The 26,383-nt window shown below is 42.8% G+C and overlaps 1 protein-coding gene across 1 annotated transcript in view; it reads left to right on the top strand.

The window, feature by feature from the left end:
- The first annotated feature begins 4,920 nt into the window (after positions 1-4,920).
- The window catches only part of KDM7A (lysine demethylase 7A), a 95,494-nt gene continuing 74,031 nt past the window's right edge, over positions 4,921-26,383 (top strand). Inside the window, exon 1 of the mRNA XM_007983138.3 lies at positions 4,921-5,216. Coding sequence (XP_007981329.2) covers positions 5,023-5,216 — 194 coding nt within the window. The 5' untranslated portion in view covers positions 4,921-5,022. The remainder of the gene's footprint in view (positions 5,217-26,383) is intronic.

The following is a 26,383-nucleotide window of genomic DNA, read 5'->3' as shown; positions in this document are numbered from 1 at the left end:
TCCCATTAAAATGAGAAAACTAAAATCCAAGTGTTAATAAGTTGTCACAGAGAGAGTAGGTTGTGAATCCAAAGCCATGAGCTTAATTACGATGTATGGGGCTTGCCACTAAAATGTTGGCATTATCCAGAGTTCTATCCTTAATCCCTTTCTTCCCAAGATCAAATCTTTGTGTTTACAATTTCTCGAACCTTTCCTTACAGATTTGTATGCCTTAGAGTGTTTTTATTCTTTACTGATCTCTTCATGTACTTTTAAAAACTAGCAGCATTTCCAAAACTGGAGATTAATTAAATAGACTGGGCAGAAATGCACAGAAGTGATGCTAGTATTCTCACCAAATCCTATCAGGTGGCACGTGATCTTGATTTGTCCCATTATTGATGGCACTTGATCATTTAAGATAGTATCTGCCAAGCTTCTTAACACTGAGAAGTTACTCTAGTTCCCTTTGTAATCAGGAAGAATTTTGTTGGGAGATACTTTGAAACTATGAAAATATCCCAATGCTTATCAAACTTTCAATTTATGTATTTCTTTATACAGGTATAGTTTCCTATATTATTCATTGGGTTATAGTACACAATTTATTTTAACGTTGAAGTACAATTTGTCCTCGATTTGGCTGGTGTCCTTTAGACATGCCTCATTATTCTTTGAGCATGTCCTTATATTCTGATACTACAAGAAGCTCCAGGCTCATCCTGTACTTTCTCTTCTCCAGTACTGGAATCAACTATTCTGCCAAGAAGAAAAATGAAGTGGAGATTGATATTTAGAAGCCAAGACCTGGGCTAGCTGTTCTCATTGTTTTCTGGTGTCACTACTCCCAGATCTTCTCAGTGGACAGGGTATGTATATATACACCTATATCTATTTCTGCAAATAGTGATAGATTGATACCTCCATTACTAGTCCACCACCAAAGTTTCCTCTTTTCTTATTTGTAATTCTCTTCCTGAACATTGAGAAACCTGGCTCCCATTTTCCTTAACATATTGCCAGTCATGTGTTGCATAATGACATTTCCGTCAATGATGGACTGCATATTATGATGGTGCCCCATAAGATTATGATGTGATATTTTTACTGTCCCTTTAATTTACTGGGAAATTTAGAAACACAATTTCTTACCACTGTGTTATAAATCCCTATGGAATTCAGCATAGTAGCATGCTATACAGCTCTGTAGCCTAGGAGTATGGGCTACATCATCTAGCCTAGGTGTGTAGTTAGCTATACCAAACAGGGTTGTAAGTACAGTCTATGGTGTTCACACGATGGAATTGCCTAACAATGCATTTCTCAGACTCACCTCTGCTCTTAAGCAACAGGACTGTATTTTTTTTTTTTTTTTGAGACGGAGTCTCGCTCTGTAGCCCAGGCTGGAGTGCAGTGGCGTGATCTTGGCTCACTGCAAGCTCCCTCTCCCGGTTTTGAGTGATTCTCCTGCCTCAGCCCCCTGAGTAGCTGGGAATACAGGCACATGCCACCACAACCAGCTAATTTTTTGTATTTTTAGTAGGGACAGGGTTTCACTGTGTTAGCCAGGATGGTCTCAATCTCCTGACCTCGTGATCCGCCTGCCTGGGCCTCCCAAAGTGCTGGGATTACAGGCATGAGCCACCACGCCCGGCCAACACGACTGTATTTGATCAGTCCTCTTGTACACAACTGTATCAGTTTGTTCTTTCGTTGCTATAAAGAAATATCTAGGCCAGGTGTAGTGGCTCACACCTGTAATCCCAACACTTTGGGAGGCTGAGGCGGGTGGATCACCTGAGGTCAGGAGATTGAGACCAGCCTGGCCAACATGGTGAAACCCTGTCCCTGTTAAAAATGCAAAAATTTGCCAGGTGTGGTGGTGCACCTCTGTAATCCCAGATACTTGGGAGGCTGAGGCAAAATAATTCCTTGAACCCGGAAGGCAGAGGTTGCAGTGAGCCAAGATCGCACCACTATACCCCAGCCTGGGCAACAGTGAGACTGTGTCTCCAAAAAAAAAAAAAAAAAAAAAAAAAAAGAAAAGAAAAAAAGAAATATCTGAGGCCGAGTGCGGTGGCACACGACTGTAATCCCAGCACTTTGGGAGGCTGAGGCAGGATCACCTGAGGCCAGGAGTTCAAGACCAGCCTGAGCAACATGGTGAAACCCCTCTGTACCACAATTACAAAAATTAGACGGGCATGGTGGTAGGTGCCTATAATCCCAGCTACTCAGGAGGCTGAGGTACAAGAATTGCTTGAACCCGGGAGGTAGAGGTTGCAGTGAGCTGAGATCGCACCACTGCACTCCAGCCTGAGTGAAAGAGCCAGACTCTGTTTCAAAAAAAAAGACAGAAAAAGAAATATGAGACTGTGTAATTTGTAAAGGAAATGAACTTAATTGGCTCGTGGAGGGCAGGCTGTATAGGAAGCATGATGCTGGCATCTGCTTGGCTTCTGGGGAGGCCTCAGGAAACTTATAATCATGGCTGAAGACAAACTGCATCACATGGCCGGGGCAGGAGCAAGAGAGGGAGGAGGTACCACATATTTTTCAATGACCAGATTTCTTGAGATGTCACTCATTACCAGAGGGACAATACCAAGTGGATGGTATTAAACATTTCATGAGAAATCCACCCCCATGATCCAGTCACCTCCCACCAGTCCCCACCTCCATCCAACATTGGGGATTACAATTCAACCTGAGATTTGGGTGGGGACACAGATCCAAATCTCTCATTGTTGCTGCTGCCGCCTCCTCTGCTTGGCTGCCTTCTTCACGCCCCTGCCTAGTCCCTCCATGTTAACATAGCAAGGCCAGGTGGCCCCCAGAGGACATCCCACACCAGGCTGCTTTGGTGCTCTTTAGCCAGACTCCAATAAGATAGCTTTGCCTGCCTTCTCTTCACTGCTGTATTGTCTCAACAACACACACCTTCTACAAAGTACATTTAAAAATACATCATCTTTTTGCTCTTTATAAAACCTCTGTGAGGTAATTAAGGCATTACTATCCATAATTTTTATTTCAACGGATCATCAGGGATCTAGTTCAGGAGAAATGAAGTGACTGGCCCGAGGTCACACAGCTTCTAGAAAGCAGGACCTGAGTGCATGGGTCTTTCCACTCCAGCAATAAGTGATGCCTATGCCAACATTACAGTAACTTTTTTTTCCTCCAGTAGAAATATGTTTCAAGCTTACTCAGTGTGTGGTCAACTATGATTTCCAGCCTTTCCTTTTCCTGCTATATATGTGCCAAACAGTGATGTGATAGAAAAACGAATGGTTGCAGAACTGAGAAACTTAAAAACTTCGGTTACAGCTGTAATATATGAGATTTCAGGCAAGTTACTAGCTTTCCTCAGCTATAAAAAGGAGATTAGGCAGGACGCGGTGGCTCACGCCTGTAGTCCCAACACTTTGGGAGGCCGAGGCGGGCAGATCACTTGAGGTCAGGAGTTCAAGAACAGCCTGGCCAACATGGTGAAACCCCGTCTCTATTAAAAATACAAAAATGACCTTGGCGCGGTGGCGCGTGCCTGTAATCCCAGCTACTTGGGACGCTGAGGCAGGAGGATCCCTTGAACCCGGGAGGTGGAAGTTGCAGTGAGCAGAGATCGCGGCACTGCACTCCAGCCTGGGCAACAAGAGCAAAACTCTGTCTCAAAAAAAAAAAAAAAAAAAAAAAAAAAAAAGAAATAAAAAAGAAATAAAAACAAAAAAGAAAAGGAGAATTAGATCAGCGACTCTTTGCCTGGGCATGGGTGACAGAACACTTCTTCCTCCCCTAACAAAAATTACCTAGGGAGCTGTGAGAGCTTTCCCCACTGACAGAAATGCCAGCAGAAATTCAGCCGCAGATACTCAATTCATTAATCCTTAACATCACTTCCAATCCACATAGCTGTGATTCCAACGCAATCTTTTCTATTCAGTATTTGTGAGCTGTTTTTTATTCTTCAGTTTATCACCTTACATTTGGCTCTCAATTTCATCCATTCAAAAATTACTGATGGCCTATTATGTGCCAAGTACCCTGCGCTCCGCTTTTTGTGGTATCCCTCTTCCGAGCGAGAAGTCGCTTAGAATTTTACCCCTATCTTCCCCACGAGGGAATCGGAAGGGTTCATAGCTAAGTCTTGTTATTTATAAGCACGCCGGTTCTTCTCCATCCCTCTCTCCACCAACCCCATTTCAAGGTTGGTCCCTCCCAACGGACGACAGTGATGAATTCCTCTTGGGGACAGCCCTCCCGCAACTAACAGTGGCTCCATCAACGCTCCGGTCTCCTTGCTGCTCGGTGGGAATCCGGGTGGGACGTTTTCCAAAGTTTGAGTGGATTCCACGGCACGTTCCTCCCCTCGGAAAGGCACAACCGGCTCGGCGTGTCAGCTCGGCGGGACCCACGCCGGTGCCGGGCCGCAGCTCCGGTTCTCGCTGGGCGGCTGCGGAGGGCTGAGCGATTCTCCCAGCGTCGCGAAGCGACCCGGGCAGGAGGAAACTTGCTCGCTTCCCCTCTTCGGGACGCGGCGCCTTGTCTGCCCTTGTGCACTCCGCAGGAACTTCCCCCGGCCTCTGCTCTCTCTCCGAAATAACCGAGCCGGCTCCTCGCACGCTCCCGCCGTCCTCCTCCGGCTGCGGCCGCGCGCCCGCCGCCGCCGCCACCGCCACCACCGCGCGTGTCCTCACGGGGCCTCGGCTCCCTCCGCCTCCGCAGCCGCCTGCGTGCCCTTCAACAGCTCCCTCCGCCCGGCCGTCGCGGAGAGGAGCGGGGAGCGCGCGCCGGCGCCAGAGACGTGCGCGAGACGCACGGCCCCGCGCCGAGCGCCGGAAGCAGCCGGGCCTGGGCCTCGCGCGTCGCGCGCGCCCCCTCCTCCCCCTCCGCCAGCCGCCGCGGCCTCGCGCGCGCGCACTAAGGCGCCGCCGCCGCCGCCGCCGCCGCGGCTGCTGCAGGAGGCGGCGCTGGCTGGCGGCTGCGCTCGCTCCAGTCGGCGAGCGGAGCAGCGAGCGAGCGTGTGTGTGTTTTTTAAAGATGGCCGGAGCGGCGGCGGCGGTGGCCGCGGGAGCAGCAGCTGGAGCCGCCGCGGCAGCCGTGTCGGTGGCGGCTCCGGGCCGGGCCTCGGCGCCTCCGCCGCCCCCGCCCGTGTACTGTGTATGCCGGCAGCCGTACGACGTGAACCGCTTCATGATCGAGTGCGATATCTGCAAGGACTGGTTCCACGGCAGGTAAATAAACCCCCTCCAGCCCCGCAGCCGCCACCACCGGCCACCGACCAACCGCCGCCGCCGCCAGCCGCCCGCTACTCCCTCGGGCCGGGCCGCCGCGCCGCGCCCAGCTTTCAGGGGGCCCCAGCGCCTAGCCCCCCGGCCGGGCAACGGGGCGCGCGGGGCCCCGGGCTCGCCGGGCGGGCTCCAGAGGGGAGCCGGTGGGCTCGCCCGGCCCGGGCGAAGAGTCGCCACAACAAACACGAACAAAGAGGGCCGGCGGAGAAGTTGGCAGGGGGAGCCTGGGGCGAGGGGACGCGGCCGGGCGGGCGCGGCGGGGGCGTCGGGCGGAGCGCCGGCCGGGCCCGCAGCCCCTCGCCAGCCCGGGCCGCCGCCGCCGCCCCGCCCCACCGCGCCCGGGGCTCCGGCCCGGAGTCGCCGGCCGCCCCGCCGCTCTGCCCGGCCGGCCGACGCGCCTGCCTTCCTTCCGGGCGGCGATGGGCTCGCCCCGGCCCCGCGTCTCCTCCGCGCTGCGGGTCCCTGTCGCGCCCCCTTTCCCATCTTTATCAAACTTCCTGGGCCGGTGGGACGGGGGCAGCGGCGGGCCCTAGAGGAGACCGCGCCAGCCAGCTCGGCGGGGCTCCGCGGAGTAAACAGAGCAACAGATGAGGTACTCGCTCTCGGGGACTTGAAAGGTACCGGGGAAGTTGGGGCCGGGCCCCCGGCGGGCGGCAGGTTGACCTGGGTCGTGGCCCTGGGCCCCCGCACACACCTGGGTCGCCGGGACTGGGGCAGATGGAGTGGGCGGCGGGGACTCGAAGGGAACGCTTCTCCGGACCCCCTGCGTCGCCCTCGCGCCGCGGCTTAAACTTTACAAAGAGTGCAGTTGTCGTCGCTGGAAGCCGGCTACACCGGGACCGCCTGCGGCTGTGCCCTGGGCGCCGGTGCCGGCGAACTTGAGTCGGCCGGGCGGACGCTGCCGGGCCGGCTGGCGGCGGCAGCGGCAGCGGCAGCGACGGACGCTGCCCTCTGATTCAGCCGCCGCCGCCGCCGCCGCCGCCGCGCTCCGGGTTTGACGTTTGAGAGCTCGGGCCGCCTCCGCAGCCAGGCCGCCGACTCGTGTGTTTTGTAATCAAAGTGTGAGGCTAATAAAGGGCGGCGCCACAGCCTCTTGACTCCGGCGTGGGAGGGATTCACAGGCATTTAAACAAAGAAACTAGTTGGGGTTGGGCTCCGAAAGTCCTTATTTGGGTGTTGTGGCAAAGCCTGCGGTCACCTTTAGTTGAAGCCGGTTTCCCGGACCGCGTTTGGTGTTGTCTCTTGGCGAGAGCACGCTCACGAGTAATAGCAGATATGGTGACTGTGATTGTAGGAAGTGTCTTTTGATTGACAGCAGGACATTTAAATACAGCCTCCGCTTCCCCCTCCCCAATTTTACAGAAACACTACACGACCAGGCCAGATGTCTTAGTCTCCCTCTACTGGTCCAGGAAGAGAAAACCATGTAAATCACAATGTTCTTTGCAGTGTTTAGTGCTAGGTGTAGCTAAGTTTTACTTAATTTTCAAGTACAGTTTTCTTTAATCAGTTTTCAGGCTAGCCGATTCTCACAACAGAAAACAAGACACAACAAATTATCACTTTAAAAGAAAGGCAGCGTCCTCGTTTTGTATAATCTTTAGCAGTCTTGTATATCCAATTCTATTTCCACATCCTGTTTCCATAACATATTTTACGCAACTAGAATAAAGATTATCCGAACATTTAGGTTCTATGTAGAACAAAATCAGAATCCCTGGTGATTATGTAAATGCTTATGTTTTTTCAAAGAACTATTTTTTGAAATTTGAGCGGTTTAAACTGCATAAAAATTTTGTCTCGCCAGGCGCGGTGGCTCACGCCTGTAATCGCAGCACTTTGGGAGGCCGAGGCGGGTGGATCACGAGGTCAAGAGATCGAGACCATCCTGGCCAGCATGGTGAAACCCGTGGCCAATATGGTGAAACCCGTCTCTACTAAAAATACAAAAATTAGCTGGGCGTGGTGGTGCGTGCCTGTTATCCCAGCTACTTGGGAGGCTGAGGCAGGAGAATCTCTTGAACCCGGGAGTCGGAGGTTGCAGTGAGCAGACTGCACCACTGCACTCCAGCCTGGCGACAGAGTGAGACTCCGTCTCAAAAGAAAAAAAAAAAGAAATTTGTCTCATTATGCAATGCAGATTTGATAGGCTACCGAATTTTAGACTAGAATTGTATTTATCTTAATTTAGGTGACTTGACACTATAACCATGAAAAGTCCCAGGTGTTTGATGGAGAATTTTGTAATACATTTAATTATACACTTGTAAATAGGGAAATTAAAGAGGAAATACAGAGGGCTTACCGGAAGGCCAAAACAAATATGCCCTCTCTGCTTTGACACATAAATTCGTGTAACTTCATATCTGTGGAAGTGAGTCTAAAATAGGTTTTTTTTGAGCCCAGGGTCTTTTTGACCATCAGTCCTTGAAACTTTTATGTGGTTCAGATGTCAAAAGTTAGAAAATTTAGCTATATTGTCCTACCCTACAAAAGCAGTATCTTTTTAATAAGTTTAATTCTTTTTTTTTTTTTTTTTTTGTTGAGACGGAGCATTGCTCTGTTGCCCAGGCTGGAGTGCAGTGGCGCAGTCTCTGCTCACTGCAAACTCCATCTCCCGGGTTCAAGTGTTTCTTCTGCCTCAGCCTCCCGAGTAGCTGTGATTACAGGTGCCTGCCACCACGCCTGGCTAATTTTTGTATTTTTAGTAGGGACAGGATTTCACCCTGTTGGCCAGGCTGGTTTTGAACTCTTGACCTCAGGTGATCCGCCCCCCTCGGCCTCCCAAAGTGCTAGGATATCAGGTGTGAGCCACCATGCCAGGCCTACTAAGTTTAATTCTTAAGTATTGGTAATTTGGACTCTGAATGTTTTTCCCGTGGTATTTACTCTGATGTTTACTGTACCATGAAATGAGTGATTATTTTTTGGAACACAGCAAAATGTTCCTTTATATTAATTATTAAACAAATATCATTTGCTTCCGTGAGAATTGACCCCTAAAGGACTAAGATGTATCTTTACCATGCTTAGATTTCATTGAACCAGAGGTGGTCCATCTGTAGAGGAGCAAGGAAGAGAGGGAGGTTGGATACAGAGAGTTGCCATTGCCTGGGTAATTTCTTGTTAACTTTATTTCTTCAAGTAGAAGGACTTTTTAAACTTGAGGAATCAGTGAATTTTGATATATATAAATTTTAGTTTACTCTGCCTGGCATTTCTGACATAAGGAAATCTGAAAAGTTGTTGCCCTAATTTCTTGTGACAGGGAAGGAAGGCCTGTCCTTGATGCTATTCTGTCAGGCTGCAGGGTGGATGGAACCAGCATCTTCCAGGTCTGATGCTGTCAAACTTTAGCTGCATACCAATTCCCATCTGTCCATCTGCCTAAGCCTTTTTGCAAGTGAGAAAAGAACACTTGCCAGGCAGGGTACAGTGTGTAATTGAACTCTAGGTGCAGTGAGTTGAGGAATTAACAGGATTTAGCTGGGAATGTTCTGTCTAACCTAGAGATACGGTTCTTTCTCCCTGAGTTCTTGGTGGAAGTACCACCGGGAACATCTTTCCTGATAAGGCCCCACTCCCTTATCTCCAGGCTGGATGTCTTTCTGTAATACTTTTATATCATCATATGCAAAACTGTCTCACTGCCCCAAATGAATTGTATTAGAGTTTCTGTTTTCTTCCTGTTAGAATGTAAACAGCGTTGTTTATTAGTCTTTAATCACATTTTTTGAGTTGATAAAAGCAATATATTATAGAAAAATTGGAAAGTACAGAAAACTATAAAGAATACGAAAGTACGCATGTCTTCCAGTGATTACCACTATTTTATTAATAACGTGGTATGTGTATATGTATATTCTTTTTAAAAAACGAAATTTGAATTCTTTCTGTGCATTCCATGTTACCTTTTTTCGTTAAAGTATACTTTTTCCTGTATCTTTAATGTTCTTTGAAAACTTTTTTAGTGGCTACATTGTGTTTGATTTCACAGAAGTACAATATATTTGAAAATAATTCCCCTGTTATTTACTTTGTTTACTACTTTTTCTTGTGTTTACTAATGATGATAAGGTTGACATCCTAAACAAATTATTGTGGTCATTTAATTATTTCCTTAGAATAAATAAAACAAGTTAATACATACAAAAACAGAAGAAGACCTGCCATGTACAATTTCTAAATAAGAAATTTCCTTGAACTAGTATTATTGGTCAAAGGGTATAGATGCTTGTAGGCTTCTTGTGCCTATTGCCAAGCTGTGCTCCAGAAAGGTTATGCCGATTTATACTCTCGCCTGCAGTGCCCACTTTCTAGTTCCCTGCATCCTCCCAACCTAAGGTATTATTAACCAGCCCTTACCAAAACAAGCAAAAACTGTTAAACTGTAGATGAGTCAGTATTACCACCAAAAGACATACCCCAAGCCTGTTCATGGCAGCATTTTTCATATTGTCTCCAGACTGTAACAACCTAAATGTCATCAACAGTAGATTGGATACATTATAGTATAGTCATAAAATGGAATACCAAGCTATTAAAAAGAGTGCACTATGGATGCACACAACATGAATGGGTCTCACACATAATAAAGTTGAACACAGAAGCCCAGTACAAAAGAACATACTGTTTGGCTCTGTTTATGCGAAGTTCAAGTACAGGCATAATTGGGGCTAGGAGTCAGAATAGGGTTTACCTTTTTGGGTGGGTATGGACTGAGAGGGAGTTTCTGAGGTGCAGGACATATATATATACACAAATATACACACACACACACACACACACGTATATAGATATATAGTTTTTTTTTTTTTTTTTTTTTAAGACCGAATCTTGCTCTATTTCCAGGCTAGAGTGCAGTGGTGCAATCTCGGCTTACTGCAGCCTCCACCTCCGTGTTCAAATGATTCTCCTGCCTCAGCCTCCCGAGTAGCTGGGATTACAGGCGCTTGCCACCACGCCCGGCTAATTTTTTTTTGGTATTTTTAGTAGATAGGGTTTCACCATGTTAGCCAGAATGGTCTCCATCTCCTGACCTCGTGATCCATCCACCTCGGCCTCCCAAAGTGCTGGGATTACAGGTGTGAGCCACCGCGCCCCGCCATATTCTTTATCTTGCTCTTGGGTGGCGGTTGTATGAATGTGTACAGATGTAAAGATTTTGTTGAACTGCTTGTGCACTGAAGTCTTTTGTTGTTGTTGTTGTGGGATGGGGGTCTCAGTATGTTGCCAACCCAGGCTGGTCTTGAACTCCTGAGTTCAAGCAATCCTCCTGCCTCAGCCTCTCGGGTAGCTGGGATTACAGATGTGCCATGCACCCTAAAAATTTGCCAATTTGTTAACTGACACAGTATTTTAAGATTTGTTTCTTGTTTGTGTCTTGAATGAGATTGCCTCTTGTGTTTAGTCATTGAGTATGATGTTGACTTGGCCAAGAGTTTGTAGTGTACCAGGTGCTAGGAATATAGTATATTTGTGCTAGAAATATAGCAATGAGCAAAACAAAGTCCTTACTCTCTTGTGACTTATGTTCTCAAAGGCAAAGAGAGATAAATACCGAATCTCACTTAACGAATGTTTTACAAAGTGCTTGGCACTGTTCTAATTAATTAGATGTTTGGTTAACTCATTGAAATCTCACAGTCACCTTGTTGAGTAAGTGCTATTATTATCATCCCCATTTTACAGATGAGGAATCTGAGAGTTTTAGGGAGTTCAGTAACTTTCCCAGGATGGAAAAGCTGGAAGGTGAGAGAGCTAGCATCTGAGCTCAGGCATGCTGACTCCAGAGCTCATGCTGTCAAGCGGGTAGGTGGTACTGAGTCTCCTCTTCCTCCTTGGCTGCAGCCAGCTTCAGGAGGAGAATTAGATGTGACTTGTCTGTCTCTATCTCAGGGGTGCATAGGTGGGACAGTTGTGACAGGGTTCTGAAGAGAGATGCCTGTGAACATCTTCCTTTTTTTAAGTCAAAATTATTTTCTTTAATGTAAATATGTAAAATATTATTATAACTGCCTTGGGGACACAGTATTTATAAAATATTTATTTGAAAAGTTTTATAATTTAACTCTGCTTTTATCCTTGTTATAAATGGATTTTTTGATTAGAGTGTATTTTGACTTCTTAAAATTGGTTAGGGATAGGAAATATTTTACAAATTCGTTTAACATACGTTTCCCTGTCATGATTAGTGCCATAAGCTTATTAGGTGAACATATATCTTCCCATAAGAAAACAAAAAGCTCATTTATTGACTTCTCAATTTCATTGTTTTGATATGATAGTTTATTATAGAATAATGAGTATTTGTGTGTTTCACTTATAAGAGTTTTATAATTTATACACAGTTTTGCTGTTTGAACCAAAAATGTTGTGATTATGGGAGGCTTATCTCAGGCTACTTGGAGGCACAGGACATAGTTCTCTCATAAACTTTTTAAAAACCGTTAGTTAGGCTGGGTGCAGTGGCTCACGCTAATCCCAGCACTTTGGGAGGCTGAGGCGGGTGGATCACAAGGTAGGAGTTTGAGACCAGCCTGACCAACATGGTGAAACCCTGTCTGTACTAAAAATTCAAAAATTAGCTGGGCATAGTGGCGTGCGCCTGTGATCCCAGCTACCCGGGAGGCTGAGGCAGGAGAGTCGCTTGAAACCGGGAGGCGGAGGTTGCAGTGAGCTGAGATCACGTCACTGCACTCCAGACTGGGCAACAGAGCGAGACTTCATCTCAGAAAACAAAACAAAACAAAACAAAATGAAAACCCATTAGTTTGGGGTATATTTCTGCTTGGAATGCTCTCGTGTTCTGTATTTTTAGGTATGAAATCTAGTTTTCTGATCATCCAAGGGGAGGAATGCTTTTATATTTGAAGATTTGAAGTGGAGGCTTATGAGTAGGAATAGAACGGGTATAGAAGAATTTGGTTATAAAGTGAGCATTGGTTGATTTGAGCAATTTAAATTTTGAGATAATTTGTGCAGCCTTTGAACAGCCAGTGCTAATCTTAACTACCACCAAGTTTCTGGTCTTTTTTGAAAATTATATTTTATTACTGTAGTGATTATTTTTTCCATTAATGAAAAGGTTATTTTTCCCATTAATTGTAGGTTGAATTAATGGTAACTTGTATGATTATTGTGTCTATATGTGTGAGCCCTGTTTCCTTTTTATTGGAGAATAGTGTTAGAAACCAAGGTCTGGCATTAGTGAGCTCATTGTTTCTAGGCCTTCTCAGAGGACAGAGCTAGGAAATACACTAATTGCACACATGCACACACATTGGTCTTTGTTTCTGTCTGTATATATTACAAACTGTAAGTTTCATAATGATATCTTTGAATCTAATATAACACCACAGGAGTCATTTTAGCTTTCCCCTTTCCTTACTTGTAACTTTTTTGTGCAACAGTGAGAAACTTAGCTGTCATTATCTACAACATATTTGTTCAGCCCTATAAAGTACTCTAAGAATTTGCTAACCTATATTTTTGTGAGAAACAAATTTGCTAGCTAGATTAGGTATTCGTGTATATAGTACTTCTTTTATGCCTTTGGCCTTACAGTATCTAGTCAAAACACTGTTCTTCAAAGTTACTTAGGTCAGTTCTTTTCACCGGACTTTAATGTATGTCATTTACTGACAGGTTCATTTGCTATTACTTGTATTATATTTTGATGCCTCCTACATCCGGTTTTTTTTTTTTTTTGAGATAGAGGCTTGCTCTGTTGCCCAGGCTGGAGTGCAGTGGTGTGATCGTGGCTCACTGCAGCCTCAGCCTCCCAGGCTCAGGTGAGGTGATCCTTCCGTCTCAGCCTCCTCAGTAGCTGGGATTATAGGCATGTGCCACTGTGCCCGGCTAATTTTTGTATTTTTTTTTGTAGAAACAGAGTTTCACCATGTTGGCCAGGCTGGTCTTGAACTCCTGACCTCAGGTGATCTGCCAACCTTGGCCTCCCAAAGTGCTGGGATTACAGGCATGAGCCACCACGCCCGGCCTCGTATTGTTGAGATACAACTTCAGGTTAGATTGCTAAAAGTAGGATTGCTTAGTCAAAAGATAAACGTATATGTTGTTTTATTAGGATTGCTAGATTTCTCTCTAGAATGGTTGGACCAGTTTGCATTCCCACCAACAGTGTGAGAGTGCCTTTTTCTCTAGATCCTTGTAATCAGGATGTGTTGTCATGTTTTTAATCTTTGTCAATCCAGTAAATGGAAAATGGTATCCATGTTTTAATCTGCATTTGTCTAATTATAAATGAGTTTGAACATTTTTTTTTCTTAGTTTTAGGACCATATTCTTTCAAGAATCATCTGGTTACATTTTTTTTTTTTCTGATTCTATCAAGCTTTTAGTCCTTTGTCCCTCAATATTTAAGCACTCTTTACATATTAGGGATACTAGCCGTTCGTGGCAAATGTTCTAAATATTCTCTTCCAGCTTTCAGTTGTCTTTTGGTTTTGTTTATGGTAATATTTTTGCCATGCAAAAATTTTTTTAAGAAGTATGTAGTCATATTTATTAGTCTTTTATTGGTTCTGGATTTCGAGTCATAATTAGCAATCCTTTTTCCACCTCAAGGTAAAGATAATTTTTTCCTGTGTGTTTTTCCTAATACTGGTATGATTTTATTTTTTAAGTTTCTAAATGGATCACTAATCCATTTGGATTTTATTTTTGTATATAATATGAAATAGAAATAGAATTTTTTTCTAAATAAAAACAAATTGTCCAGTTGTCCCAATACTGTTTATTGAAATGTCCATATTTGTCCCAGTGACTTAAGATGCCAAAACATATGTATATGTAATAGTCGTTATGTCAAAGATTCTATATATACTTAGGTCTGTTTCTGGACTTTGTTTTATTCCACTGGTTGATTTGTTCATTCATGTGCCAGCACCACAGTGTTTTAATTACAGAGGCTTTTATAGTATGGTGTAAGTCTGATAAGACCTGTCCCATCTTTGTAGTTTATTATATTTGTTTTCAGTGTTTTTCTGGTTATTCTTGCAGGTTTATTTTTTTATATGAACTTTAGTGTCAACCTAATTTCATTCAAAAGCATTGTTGGGATTTTTATTAGGGTTACATTAAACTTATGAGAGCTGATGTGTTTATAATATTGAGTCCTTCTCTCTGAGAATAGTATTACCTCTTTTATTTATATCTACTTTCGTGTCAGGTGTGTTTTGAATTTTTCTTTGTACAGGTTTTACACATTTTAAAGATTATTCCTAAGTAATTTTCTTTCTTAGTATTATAAATGAGATTTTCTTTACCATTTATTTGCTATTGGTTATTGTTTGTGTATATGAAGACTTTTTTTAAATGTTACTTTTATATCCTACTACTTTGCTGAAAAAATTATTTGAGTTGTATTATCATTTAGGGAACTGATATATAATATGCAAATAGAGAATTTCAGTACTACTTTGCCCACTCTTATGCCTCTATTTGATTTCACTTATATAATTGCACAGGCTTATACCTCTAGTATAGTGTTCAATAGTGGTAGATAGTGGGTATGCTTGCTTTATTCCTGATTTTAGTAGAAATGCCTCTAATATTTCCTCATTAAGGAAGATACTAGCTTTAGGACTAATTTGTCATATTAAGACAGTATTCCGCCAGGTGCAGTGGCTTATGCCTATAATCCCAGCACTTTTGGAGGCCCAAGGTGGGTGGATGGCATGAGTCCAGGAGTTTGAGACTAGCCTGGGCAACATGATGAGCCCCTGTCTCTACAAAAAATACAAAAATTAGCTGGGCATGGTGGGGTGTGCCTATAGTCCCAGCTACTTGGAAGGCTGAGGCGGGAGGATTGCTTGAGCTTGGGAGGTTGAGGCTGCAGTGAGCCATGATCCCACCAATGCACTCCAGCCTGGGTGACACAGTGAGACTCTGCCTCAAAAAAAAAAAAAGGAAAAAAGTATTCCTCAATTTTATTTAAGTAGTTTTATCATGAATGGATGTTGAGTTTTATCAAAGGCTCCTTCAGCATCTGTGGAGAGAATCGTATAGTTTTCTTCCGTAGATCTATTAATATGCATATACAGTAGTGTCCCCTCCTTATCTGAGGGAGACATGTGTTCCAAGACCCCCAATAGATGCCTGAAACTGTGGATAGTACTGAACTCTAAATATACCATGTTTTTGCCTTTACATGCATACCCATGACAAAGTTTAACTTATTAATGAGGCACATGGTAAGAGATTAACAACAATAACTGAATACAATAGAACATTACAACAATGTGCTGTAATGAAACTTATACAGTGTGGTGGTAGCTTTTGCAGTTTAAGGTGCAGCAGCAAAACTAGCATGAATTTCTTTTGCCTTCTTCACAATTTTATAGATAGAGTCATTCTTACCATAGATCTTAGGAACTCAACATACTGTTTTTTTTGTTTTTTTGTTTTTTTTTCCCTTTCCTTAAATCAAGAACTTTTACTTTTACTTTTCACTTAAAGGAAACACTTCATGGTTTCTCTTTGGCATATCTGCATTGCCAGCATCACACCAGCCTCACTGCTCTTGCGCTTCGGTGCCATTATTAAGTAAAATAACGGTTACCTGAACACAAGCATTGATACCCCGACAGTTGATCTCATAACTCAGAGACTTGTGGTCAGGTAGTAAAACAGTCTGGATACACAAGCAGAGGGATGATTCACATCTTAGATGGAATGGTGCAAGATTTCATCATGATGCTCAGGATGGCAGGCAGTTTGAAACCTAAGAATCGTCTATTTCTGGAATATTTCATTTAATATTTTTGGACCTTGGCTGACCAGTGGTACCTGAAACCTTGGAAAGTGAAACCACAGATAAGGAGGGGACTACTGTAACATGCTTTTAAGTGTAGCTTATCATTAGCAACTATGAAGAACAACCTGGTGGGAAAATAGCCCTAACTACTTGGTTTACTATTGGATAATTAAGTTGTATCTTAAGGATGCTTTGTAGCTATATTTTAAAATATTATTCTGTTTTTAAACTTTAAAAAACACCACTGGCTGGGGTAGTTTTTAGAATAAAAGAAAATCGGCAAATATAAGTGACATAGAGTAACAAACACTGAACAGGTAAATGTATATAATAGGAGTCTCTAGAGCATTAATGATCCAGGAATTTCCCCAAAGCAGCATTTTCTAACCTGTGTTTTGTGAACCCCAGGGATATAAAGTATCCTGAGGTTCACTTATTTTAATTTGTCTTTTAAAAAGATGGTGAGTATTTTCCTTTTAAAATCAATTAGTTTGAGAACTTCTGAGGGTATATGAGTAAGCATACATGGCATTGTTGGTGGAAATCAGTCACCTGATTGATCTATCATTCAGTCGAATGTTGCCAGCCACCATGGTCTTCTCGACTTTTAATTTTTCTTAAAAAGAAAATACCAAACATATGTAGAAGTAGATCGAATAGTATCCTGTGCTTCCAGGTTCCATAAGCCTGCTTCAGTGAGTATCAGTTCACTGCCAGTTTCATTACTACCCCGTTACCTGGCTACTTTGAAGCAAATTCCTGATGCTATATCATTATGTCTATGAGTATTTCAGCATGTAAATCTAAAAGATAAGGCCTCAATTTAAAAAACCTATAATACCTTTATTATAATTAAAAATAGTTGACAATTTCTTAATAACATCAATATCTACTATCCACATTTCTAGTTGTCTCAAAAATGTCGTAACTTTTTTCACTGTTTGTTTGAATCAAGATCTAAATAAGGTTCACACATGTGATTAGTTGCTCCATCTTGTAAGTTTCTTAATACATAGCAGTGATTCTCAACTAGATGAGATTTTGTCTCCCAGGGAACACTAGTCAATGTCTAGAGACATTTTTGATTTGGAAGTAGCAGAGTAGTTGCTACTGGCAGCTAGTAGGTAGAGGACAGGGATGCTACTAAACGTTCTGCACTGGTTAGCCCCACAGAAAGAATGATCTAGTCTAGAATCTCTATAGTGCTGTTGTTGAGAAACCCTGATCTATAGGTTTTTCTTTCAGGTCTTTAACCCTCTCCCCGGCCTTGCAAACTCTTTGTTGCACAAAGTGGTTGTTTATCCTAAAAATTTCCACTTTCTGGATTTTGCTGATTACGTCCCTGCAGAATCTTTTTGCTCCTCTCTTTCCTGTAAATTGGTAGTTGACTCTAGAGAAGCTTGATCAGATTCAGGTCCCCTTAAACCCCCAAAAATTTCATAGGAGAGTGGTGCAGACTTCTATCAGGAACCTAAGCAGAAGGCATAAAATGTCTGGTTGTTTCTCTTTTTGTTATATTGGCTGCCATTGATCAATGCCAGTATCCATTCATAGCAGTTGCAGAATGATACCTTTATCATTATAATTATAAAATTTTATAACTGATAATTACAAAATTTCTTTTTCATTTGTTACTTGTAGTACTTCTATAAAGAGAAAATTTTCTTTTATCTACTCTTTGGTTATCTAGTTGTACAGTGTAGGAGAGGCAAAATTAAATGTTTGATTCTTTTCCGTTATCACTGACTTTTTAAGTTAATTAATTAACATCCTCATTGTTAAAGGATGAGAACTATTATTTAAAGCAATATAATTTAATGTGTAATATTGAGCAATATAGAGAAGTTGAAAGACAAATATATAGAAAGATTCATGTCTCCTTTGACTATACAAACTGCCATTAAAAAAACAAAACAAAGACTATCTGGTAAGAGGGCCAGGCACTGCCGCTCACACCTGTAATCCCAGTGCTTTGGGAGACCGAGGCAGGAGGATCACCTGAGGACAGGAGTTTGAGACTAGCTTGGGAAACATAGCAAGACCCCCATCTCTACAAAAAATAAATTAGCTGAGTGTGGTGGCATGTATCTGTAGTCCTAGCTACCCGGGAAGCTGAGGCTTGAGTGCAGGAATTTGAGGCTTCAGTGTGCTAAGATTGTGTGATCTTGCCACTGTACTCCAGCCTGGGTGATAGAGCAAGACTGTCTCTTGAAAAAGACCTGGCGCCGGGTGTGGTGGCTCACACCTGTAATCCCAGCACTTTGGGAGGCTGAGGCAGGCGGATCATGAGGTCGGGAGATTGAGACCATCCTGGCTAACATGGTGAAACCCCATCTCTACTAAAAATACAAAAAATTAGTCAGGCGTGATGGTGAGCGCCTGTAGTCCCAGGTACTTGAGAGGCTGACGCAGGAGAATGGCATGAAGCCAGGAGGAGGAGCTTGCAGTGAGCCGAGATCACGCCACTGCACTCCAGTCTGGGTGACAGAGTGAGACTTTGTCTCAAAAAAAAAAAAAAAAAAAAAGACTTGGCAAGAAATTCAAGCAATATAGAAAGGTTTTTTTTAAAAAAAAAGCAAAAATCTTACTTTTTGTTTATTAAAATATCCTAGATATCTCAGAGAGCTTCTCGTATCAGCTTGTACAGATATCTCATTCTTTTTAATGGCTGCATAGAATTCCATTCTGTGGATTTACCATAATTTAACTGGTCCTCTCTTGATGGATTCTTGGGTTGGTTTCTCTTTTGTTCTTACTACTTAACAATGCTGCAGGATATATATTTTTGTGTGTATGTTTATCTTTATTCTTGGTGAGCATTTGGGTATCCTTATGGTAAGTTTCTAGCATTATCCATTTTGAAATTGTTTTTATCTGTAGTCATATTTTAAAATTCATGTTCTGTTGATCAAAGACAAGTGTAAAGAATACTGATAATGAAATAGAAGTTTGAGCTTAAATATATTATACAAATTTAAGATTCTTATTTATTGGGGCTGTAAGTTGCATTCATCTTAACACAAAAATCAGTGTCAGAGAAAGTAAAGTGATCTTATGTCCAATTTATATTTTTTTATGGGGAAGAGGGATAAAACACTCTCAGAATGTTTTGTTAACATCCTCTTCCTTTATAATTTAGAAATGCCATTTTTACTTGAGCACAAAACATAAGAATTTCAAACATCTAATATGGACTCCTGTTTATCAGTTAGTAATCTTTTTTTTTTTTTTTGAGACGGAGTTTCGCTCTTTTTGCCCAGGCGGGAGTGCAATGGCATGATCTTGGCTCACCACAACCTCCGCCTCCTGGGTTCAAGCGATTGTTCTGCCTCAGCCTCCTGAGTAGCTGGGATTACAGGCACACACCACCACACCTGGCTAATTTTGTATTTTTAGTAGAGACGGGATTTCTCCATGTTGGTCAGACTGGTCACAAACTCCCAATCTCAGGTAATCCACCCACCTCGGCCTCCCAAAGTGCCGGGATTACAGGCGTGAGCCACCGCGCCCAGCCTATCAGTTAGTAATTTTAAGTTTGACGTGTGCAGTAAAATCATGAAGTTGCGAAAGCTGGGGGATCTTACACCGTTTTAGATGATTTGGTATTTTTAATGTGCAAAAACTGTTGTCAGGTGAGTATTCAGTATTTCACAAAGAAACTGGAATGTCCAGTGTGGACCTTTTGATGAATACGGTATCCCTTGAATACTTTAATATTAATAAATATTAAATGGCTCACGCCTGTAATCCTAGCACTTTGGGAGGTTGAGATGGGTGGATCGTGAGGTCAGGAGATTGAGACTATCCTGGCCAACATGGTGAAACCCCATCTCTGCTAAAAATACAAAAAATTAGCTGGGCGTGGTGGCATGATCGTGGCATGCAGTGAGCCAAGATCGTGCCACTGCACTCCAGCCTGGGTGACAGAGCAAGACTCCCCCCCCCGCAAAAAAAACAGAAAAACGAAACTAAAAAAGAAAATAAAATGGTCCTGGAGATGTGACCTGGAGATATTTCCGTTGTCTGGAACCCTACAGAATAGTTTAAAAAAAAACCCTACAGAATAGTTTAAAAAAATAAATAAATAAAGGTCAGAACCTGAAACAGTTTTGATAGCATTTTAACTGACCTGGTCAGTGATGGTGTGGGACCACTGGTATCCTTGAAACAGGGGCTTTCTGGCCACCTTACCTCAATGGCTTTGGAAACTTTCTGTGGGGACCACATGGGAGCTTTCCCCTCCAAGGACTGGGTTTGTGGGTTCATGGGTTTTTCCTCTTCTATGTGAACTGCTAGAGTGCCTCATCTGTCACATACGCTACAATGTGGATGTGTGGTTAGTCTTTTTTACTTTACTACTTTTTGAAGGAATCATGGGGCGTAAACTATATGCAGATTATAGGAATTTTAGTCTTTTTACATAATCTAACTTGTCACAGGTCTGATTCATATTCCTCTCTTACATTCTTCCTATTTCGGTACTTTTTTAAAGGCTAACTTTGTGTGCCTGGTGTTTTGAGTCACTTTCTTTTTTGTGCTAGCCTGTCCTTATTTTCTTTATATCAAAGGATCAAAGTTTTCTTTAGAGCCCATGGTGACTGGGTGGACACAGTCCCTTCTGTTTGGTTCAGGGACATTTTTCCTCATACCTGCTTTTCCAGCCATCCAAATGCCAAGTAGTTAGCGCTGGACTCTACTCCCTTAATTTTTCTCTTCTTATCTTTGGCTTTGTGGGCATCCAGCCTGTAGTAGGAGAGGTCATACCCCAATCTGAACTTGATTTCTCAGTTTTCTCATTCTTTATCCCGTAAGCAATTGATTATTCTCCAAAGCTCCAAAGTCTCACACTGCTCTCGCTCAGGATCACCTGTTGGGGCCACCCATCTCTTCAGGAGTGTTACCACCTCAGCCTCAGGGGAACTGCTACTTGATTTACCATGGTATTACATCCTGATAAGCCCGTCATAAAGTTGAAAAATCCTAAATCCAACCATTGTAAATTGGAGACTGCCTGCCCTGTGCTTATCTCTTGCGGGTCTGCAGAGTGTTTTGTTTTGCAGCCCTACTCCTCACCCCAGGGCAGCTGCTGATGCAGTCACCACCTCAGACCTTCTGAGAAGACAGAACAAAGAAAAACCCTGATACAAGCTTCTTCGGACTTCAAGTAATGTTAGGATATGAGTCACTTTTCTTCTCTTTCCTTTCCTTCCTCTCCACTGCATCAATGATTTTTTAGTTTCGTTTGCCACCATCACGTGTCAGGCTTTCATTGGCCACTATCACAGTTTCTACCATATCAGTATAACACTTTTGATACTTAATATTTTCTTTAAAACTGCTTTAAATGGATTTTCGTTTTAAAAATTTACTTGCCTTAAACAGAGGTATCTGCTAAATCGTGTTAGTGATGTTCACGCTACATTTTAATAGGTATAAGAAAATATATATTTATTGAAATAAAAAATATTATCTAAAACGTGCACCTGTAAGATTGTCAGAAGGGTAATGATGATTGATAGGCTAGTAGACACAGAGAAAGGGTACAGGTTTTTTTTAATGGAAGTCAAGGATTGAAGAACTTAAATAAGCAAATGAGAATGGCTATACAAAGCAGGAGGCTCAGCAGAATTTGTCCCACTGCCAGGACAGACTTCCCTGGCCTTCAGTTTCCCATAAAGCTGCCCTGTTGGCAGTGATAGTGCTGATTGCATCTGGATCCCATCAGGTCCAGCCATTATTGTGGTTACACAGGTCCTGAGGTCCTCTTGATTCCTCCCTGTTTTCCTGGTGACATTGCCTATTCCAGGGATGTGAGAAACTGCCCACAGCCTCAGGACGTTCCTCAGTATGAATAGCAAGATTGGGTGAATTGATGATCAACTTCTCAGGAATCTCATCTTCCTAGCAGGCCTCAAGCCTGCTTGAAGTCTGTTCCTCCAGATTTGCATAACGCTACACTTTGGGCCAAAGTTTGCCTTAGTGTTGAAACATGTGTTCAAATTTAGGAAATTCCTGGAAACAATTTCAAGAAGAAAAGGCAACTGCTAAGTCATGTAGATTGTGGTCTTTGGTGTAGTTGGAAATTATCTTTAGGTGTATTAGATCCCATCTACTCATCCATTCAAGGACCTGGCTTCAACAGTTGTATCCCTACCTCATCATTTTTTTTGTTAGCATGCTAATTGTATGCATATATCCTTTATTTTAATTTTTAATTTTTTTTTTTTTTTCGAGATGGAGTCTTGCTCTGTTGCCCAGGCTGGAGTGCAGCGGCATGAACTCGGCTCACCGCAGTCTCCGCCTCCCGGGTTCAAGCGATTCTCCCGCCTCAACCTCTGGAGTAGTTGGGATTACAGGTGTGTGCCACCACGCCTGGCTAATTTTTTTTTGTATTTTTAGTAGAGACAGGGTTTCATCATGTTGGCCAGGCCAGTCTTAAACTCCCGACCTCAAGTGATACGCCCACCTTGGCCTCCCCACGTGTGAGATTACAGGCATGAGTCACCAAGCCCAGCCTGTATCTTTTATTAAAAAAACAAAAACAAAAACCCTTTTCTTGACATCCCTTTTCAGCTGCAGCCCTGTTTCTTTGCTACCTTTATAGCAAAATTAATCAAGTTGTTCCTACTTGCTGTTTCCAGTTTTTTGGTTTTTTTCCTCTCCTAGGAAATGAGAGCGGTCCCATTTTCTCTTTAACTCAATCCAATCAGGCTTTCATCATTATCACTCTATTGAAACAGTTCTTTTCAAAGTTATCAGTGAGCATCACCTAACTTGGCATCTGGGGAACCCCTGTGCTGATTTTCCTTCTGCTTTGCTACCCCTCCTTCTCAGTTCTTAGTGCAATTCCTTCTCGTCTCCCTGATCTTTTACTGCTGGGTACCCCACGGTAACTCAGTAGTTTTTCCAGCACTCATCTGTTTTCTTTCGTAGCTCTCTCCCCTGAACTCTAGTCTTGAATATAAGTTGTCAACTTCAGGTCTCCACTTGGATGAATAGTAGGTTGGCCAACCTTGAGTGTATGCAGAATCAAACCCCACAACTCCCTCCCTTCTTGATCATCACTGCTGCTCCTGTAGTCCTCTTCATTTCACTTAACGGCAGACCTTCATGTTGTTCAGGGCAGAATCTTTGGAGTCATCCTTGATTCTTCTCTCATAATCTGCACTAAATTCTTTGGCCAAATCCTGTTCGCTTACTTTCAGAATCTCACTGCTACTGGTTGCCTTCATCACTATCCTTTTGTAAGATGGGCTTATTGAAGTAGCCTCCTGCTGGTCCCCCTCCATCTGCCCTCCAGAAACCAGAGTGGTGCTTTTAACATGTAAGTTGTAAGTCAATACTTAAATGAACTTTAGTGGAACACTTGTCCTCTTAAGGAAAAAGTCTCTGAAAATTCCCTGCTCATTGCCACAATTTCTTCCTTCCTTTTTAAATAGTTCCTGAAGTACTTCTTTCTCTGGGGAACGTCTCTTAAGATAGCTAAGATATTTTAATCCCTTTTGCCGAAAAGACTTGCCCTTTTTCCACCTGCTTCAACATTTCAATTGTTATTATTATTTTTTGAGATAGAGTCTTGTGCTGTGGCCCAGGCTGGAGTACAGTGGTGTGACCTCGGTTCACTGCAACATCCGCCTCCTTGGTTCAAGGAGTTCTCCTGTCTTGGCCTCTCAAGTAGCTGGGATTACAGGTGCGCACCACCATACCTGACTAATTTTTTAAAATATATATATATATATATTTTTGGTAGAGACAGAGTTTCGTCCTGTTGGCCAGGCTGGTCTGGAACTCCTGACCTCAAGTGATCCACCCACCTCGGCCTCCCAAAGTGCTGGGATTACAGGCGTGAGCCACCACCCCCTGTCTCAATTATTTATTTCTTTGTTTGTTAATTAATTAACTAGAGTCTTACTCTGTTGACCAGGCTGGAGTGTTGTTGCATAATCACAGCTCACTGCAGCCTTGACCTCCCAGGCTTGAGCAGTCCTCACACTTCAGCCTCCCAAGTGGCTGGGACTACAGGCATGCACCAACAAGCCCAGCTAATTTTTAAATATTTTTGTAGAGTCAGAGTCTCAGTATGTTGCCCAGGCTGGTCTTGAACTCCTGGGCTCAGGTGACCCTCCCACCTCGGCCTCCCAAGGCCAGGTTTACAGGCATGGGCCACTGTGCCTGGCCTCAGTGTTTTACGTAATGGTCCAGTCTCTTAAGGGATTCATGGTAGCTGAGCCTACCCTAGTTCAGCCTAAAGCTGAGGCTACCCTCAGCGGTGGGACAAAAGAATTCACCGATTTTATTCATGTCTTTAGAACTGTCACATAGTGAGTTGCTAGAAATAATTATTTTTCCCTCCGGAGAATTCCTAAGATCCAAAGATGGTTCTTTTCCTCCTATACAGATCAATTGTGGATTTCCTCATCAAGTTGAACAATTTTGTTCTTGATCTTTGTTCAGTAATTAAGTATTAAATATTACCCAAGTATTATTTACTTAACCTGTACCTATTTACCTATAACTATTTATTATACCATTTTGCATATATTCTTGTTCAGTGTTTATCCCTGAGAGGATGCTGGGCTAAGAGAATAGAGAAGATGGTGAGTATGAAGATGAGCATATCTCTACAATAAATGTGAAAGTTAAGGGTGTGTGCATGAGAGGTTTGCGAGACTAGGCTTGTACATATGCAGCAGGCTCTGTAGGAGCCCCACCCGGATCCCCTGGCTTTCTCTATTTCCATCTCTGTCTCTGTCTGGGGAATATTTCTTGCTGAAAGCACCTGATACTTGGCCTGAGGGCGTTCTCTGGCTGCAGCAGCTCAGCAGCTTGTACTTGAAGCGGGTCTGAAATGTTGGGGCATTATGCCTCTGGGATATCCCTCATCGGTTATCTATTGGGAGATAGTAAATAAATACCTAACTTCCTCTCCCTTTGGGTGGGACCTTTCTGAAGCCCCTTATACTTAGTCTTCCAAATGTCCCCAAGGCTACCTCCCTTTCTGTGTCTCACTTTTCTATTCACTTACCAGTGCTTCCAGGGATTACTTCCCATGTGAATGCCTGCAGTCCTATCTCAGGTTCTGCTTAAGGGGGACTCCAACCTTAAACCAGTAGGTAAATTGTTAATGAAAAGAAAGATCGTAAGCAAGAGATACGGGATTTGAAAATAGAGTTTGGATTTCATTGATAACAGGTTTTTCACATGATGATAGTGTTTGTGTCTTAACACCTGTATAATTATATGATTTCATTTACCTATATCTGTGTGCAAAATGTATTATGAATATGGTTGTCAAAGTCATTGAATAGATATCTGGTCCTGCTACCTTCAAGGTTATTTGTGATATGATTTTAATTTCAAGCTGTTTGTTGTTGTTTTATTTCTCCCTTCCTTTAGAATCCCTTCTTTTTCAAAACACTAGAAACCTCCCATTATGGTAAGTAACCTTTTGCATGAGAACTGTTGCAATGAGGTGTTAACATTTTGCAGATTAATTGGCATATAAGAAAACTAGCAACCACTTTACCATCTTTGGGGAATGATATGGTCTACCTAAATAAGATTTTCCTATAACTGAAAGTTCTACTTGTGAAATGTAGCTGTCCTCAGAAAAGTTACTTAGGAGATTAAACTGCTTTAAATAGTGTAGTATTCTATTAAGAGCATGTCTGTCAAAATCCTTCTAAAAAGAGTTGACATATAATTTCGTTGACCAAGTATCATGGACCTCAGTTATCTTCTGTGCCGTGTGGGCTGCTGGACTGTTTGTGCGCTAAATTACCCCATACCAGTTGCCGTTTATCGATAGTGTTTTATCTCCTTCCTTGCGATTCTTTTTTCCTGTTGCCTGTTAGTTCTGCTTTGACCAACTCCCACTGTCTCCTTCTAATTTTGTTTTCTTAACTAGAGCAAAATAAGATTTCCACGTGGGATTAGGCAACAGGTCTTCTTAAATTGCCACTCCGTATTCTGATACACTGGTGACAAAAGGATGACCCTAGCCAGGAATGGAGTCAAGCTGTGCAAAAGGGATTTGGCAAATATCACTTAAATAAACCTGACAGGCAAGGTTGGAATTTTTGAAATCAGAGTGCATGTGGTGCTAGATTATAGCTTTGAATTCTTAGGATAGAAGCTATGCCTGGTAGGTAAGGGTAGCCCTGGCTTCTGGGTAATTTTATTTAGAAGAAAATCATATGGCTGGCTTAGAGATATGTTATATCTTGCTTCTTATGTAGGTCTTGTATTTTGATCTACGTAAGAAGATTTGATTCAGTCATTAGACTTCAGCCTAGAAAGTGCCCTACAAATACTTGTTAATTATGTTGTAATA

The sequence above is a fragment of the Chlorocebus sabaeus genome, chromosome 21 (assembly GCF_047675955.1).
Source record: "Chlorocebus sabaeus isolate Y175 chromosome 21, mChlSab1.0.hap1, whole genome shotgun sequence".
In the NCBI taxonomy this organism is placed as follows: Eukaryota; Metazoa; Chordata; class Mammalia; order Primates; family Cercopithecidae; genus Chlorocebus; species Chlorocebus sabaeus.
This window is presented reverse-complemented; position numbering and strand designations above follow the sequence as displayed.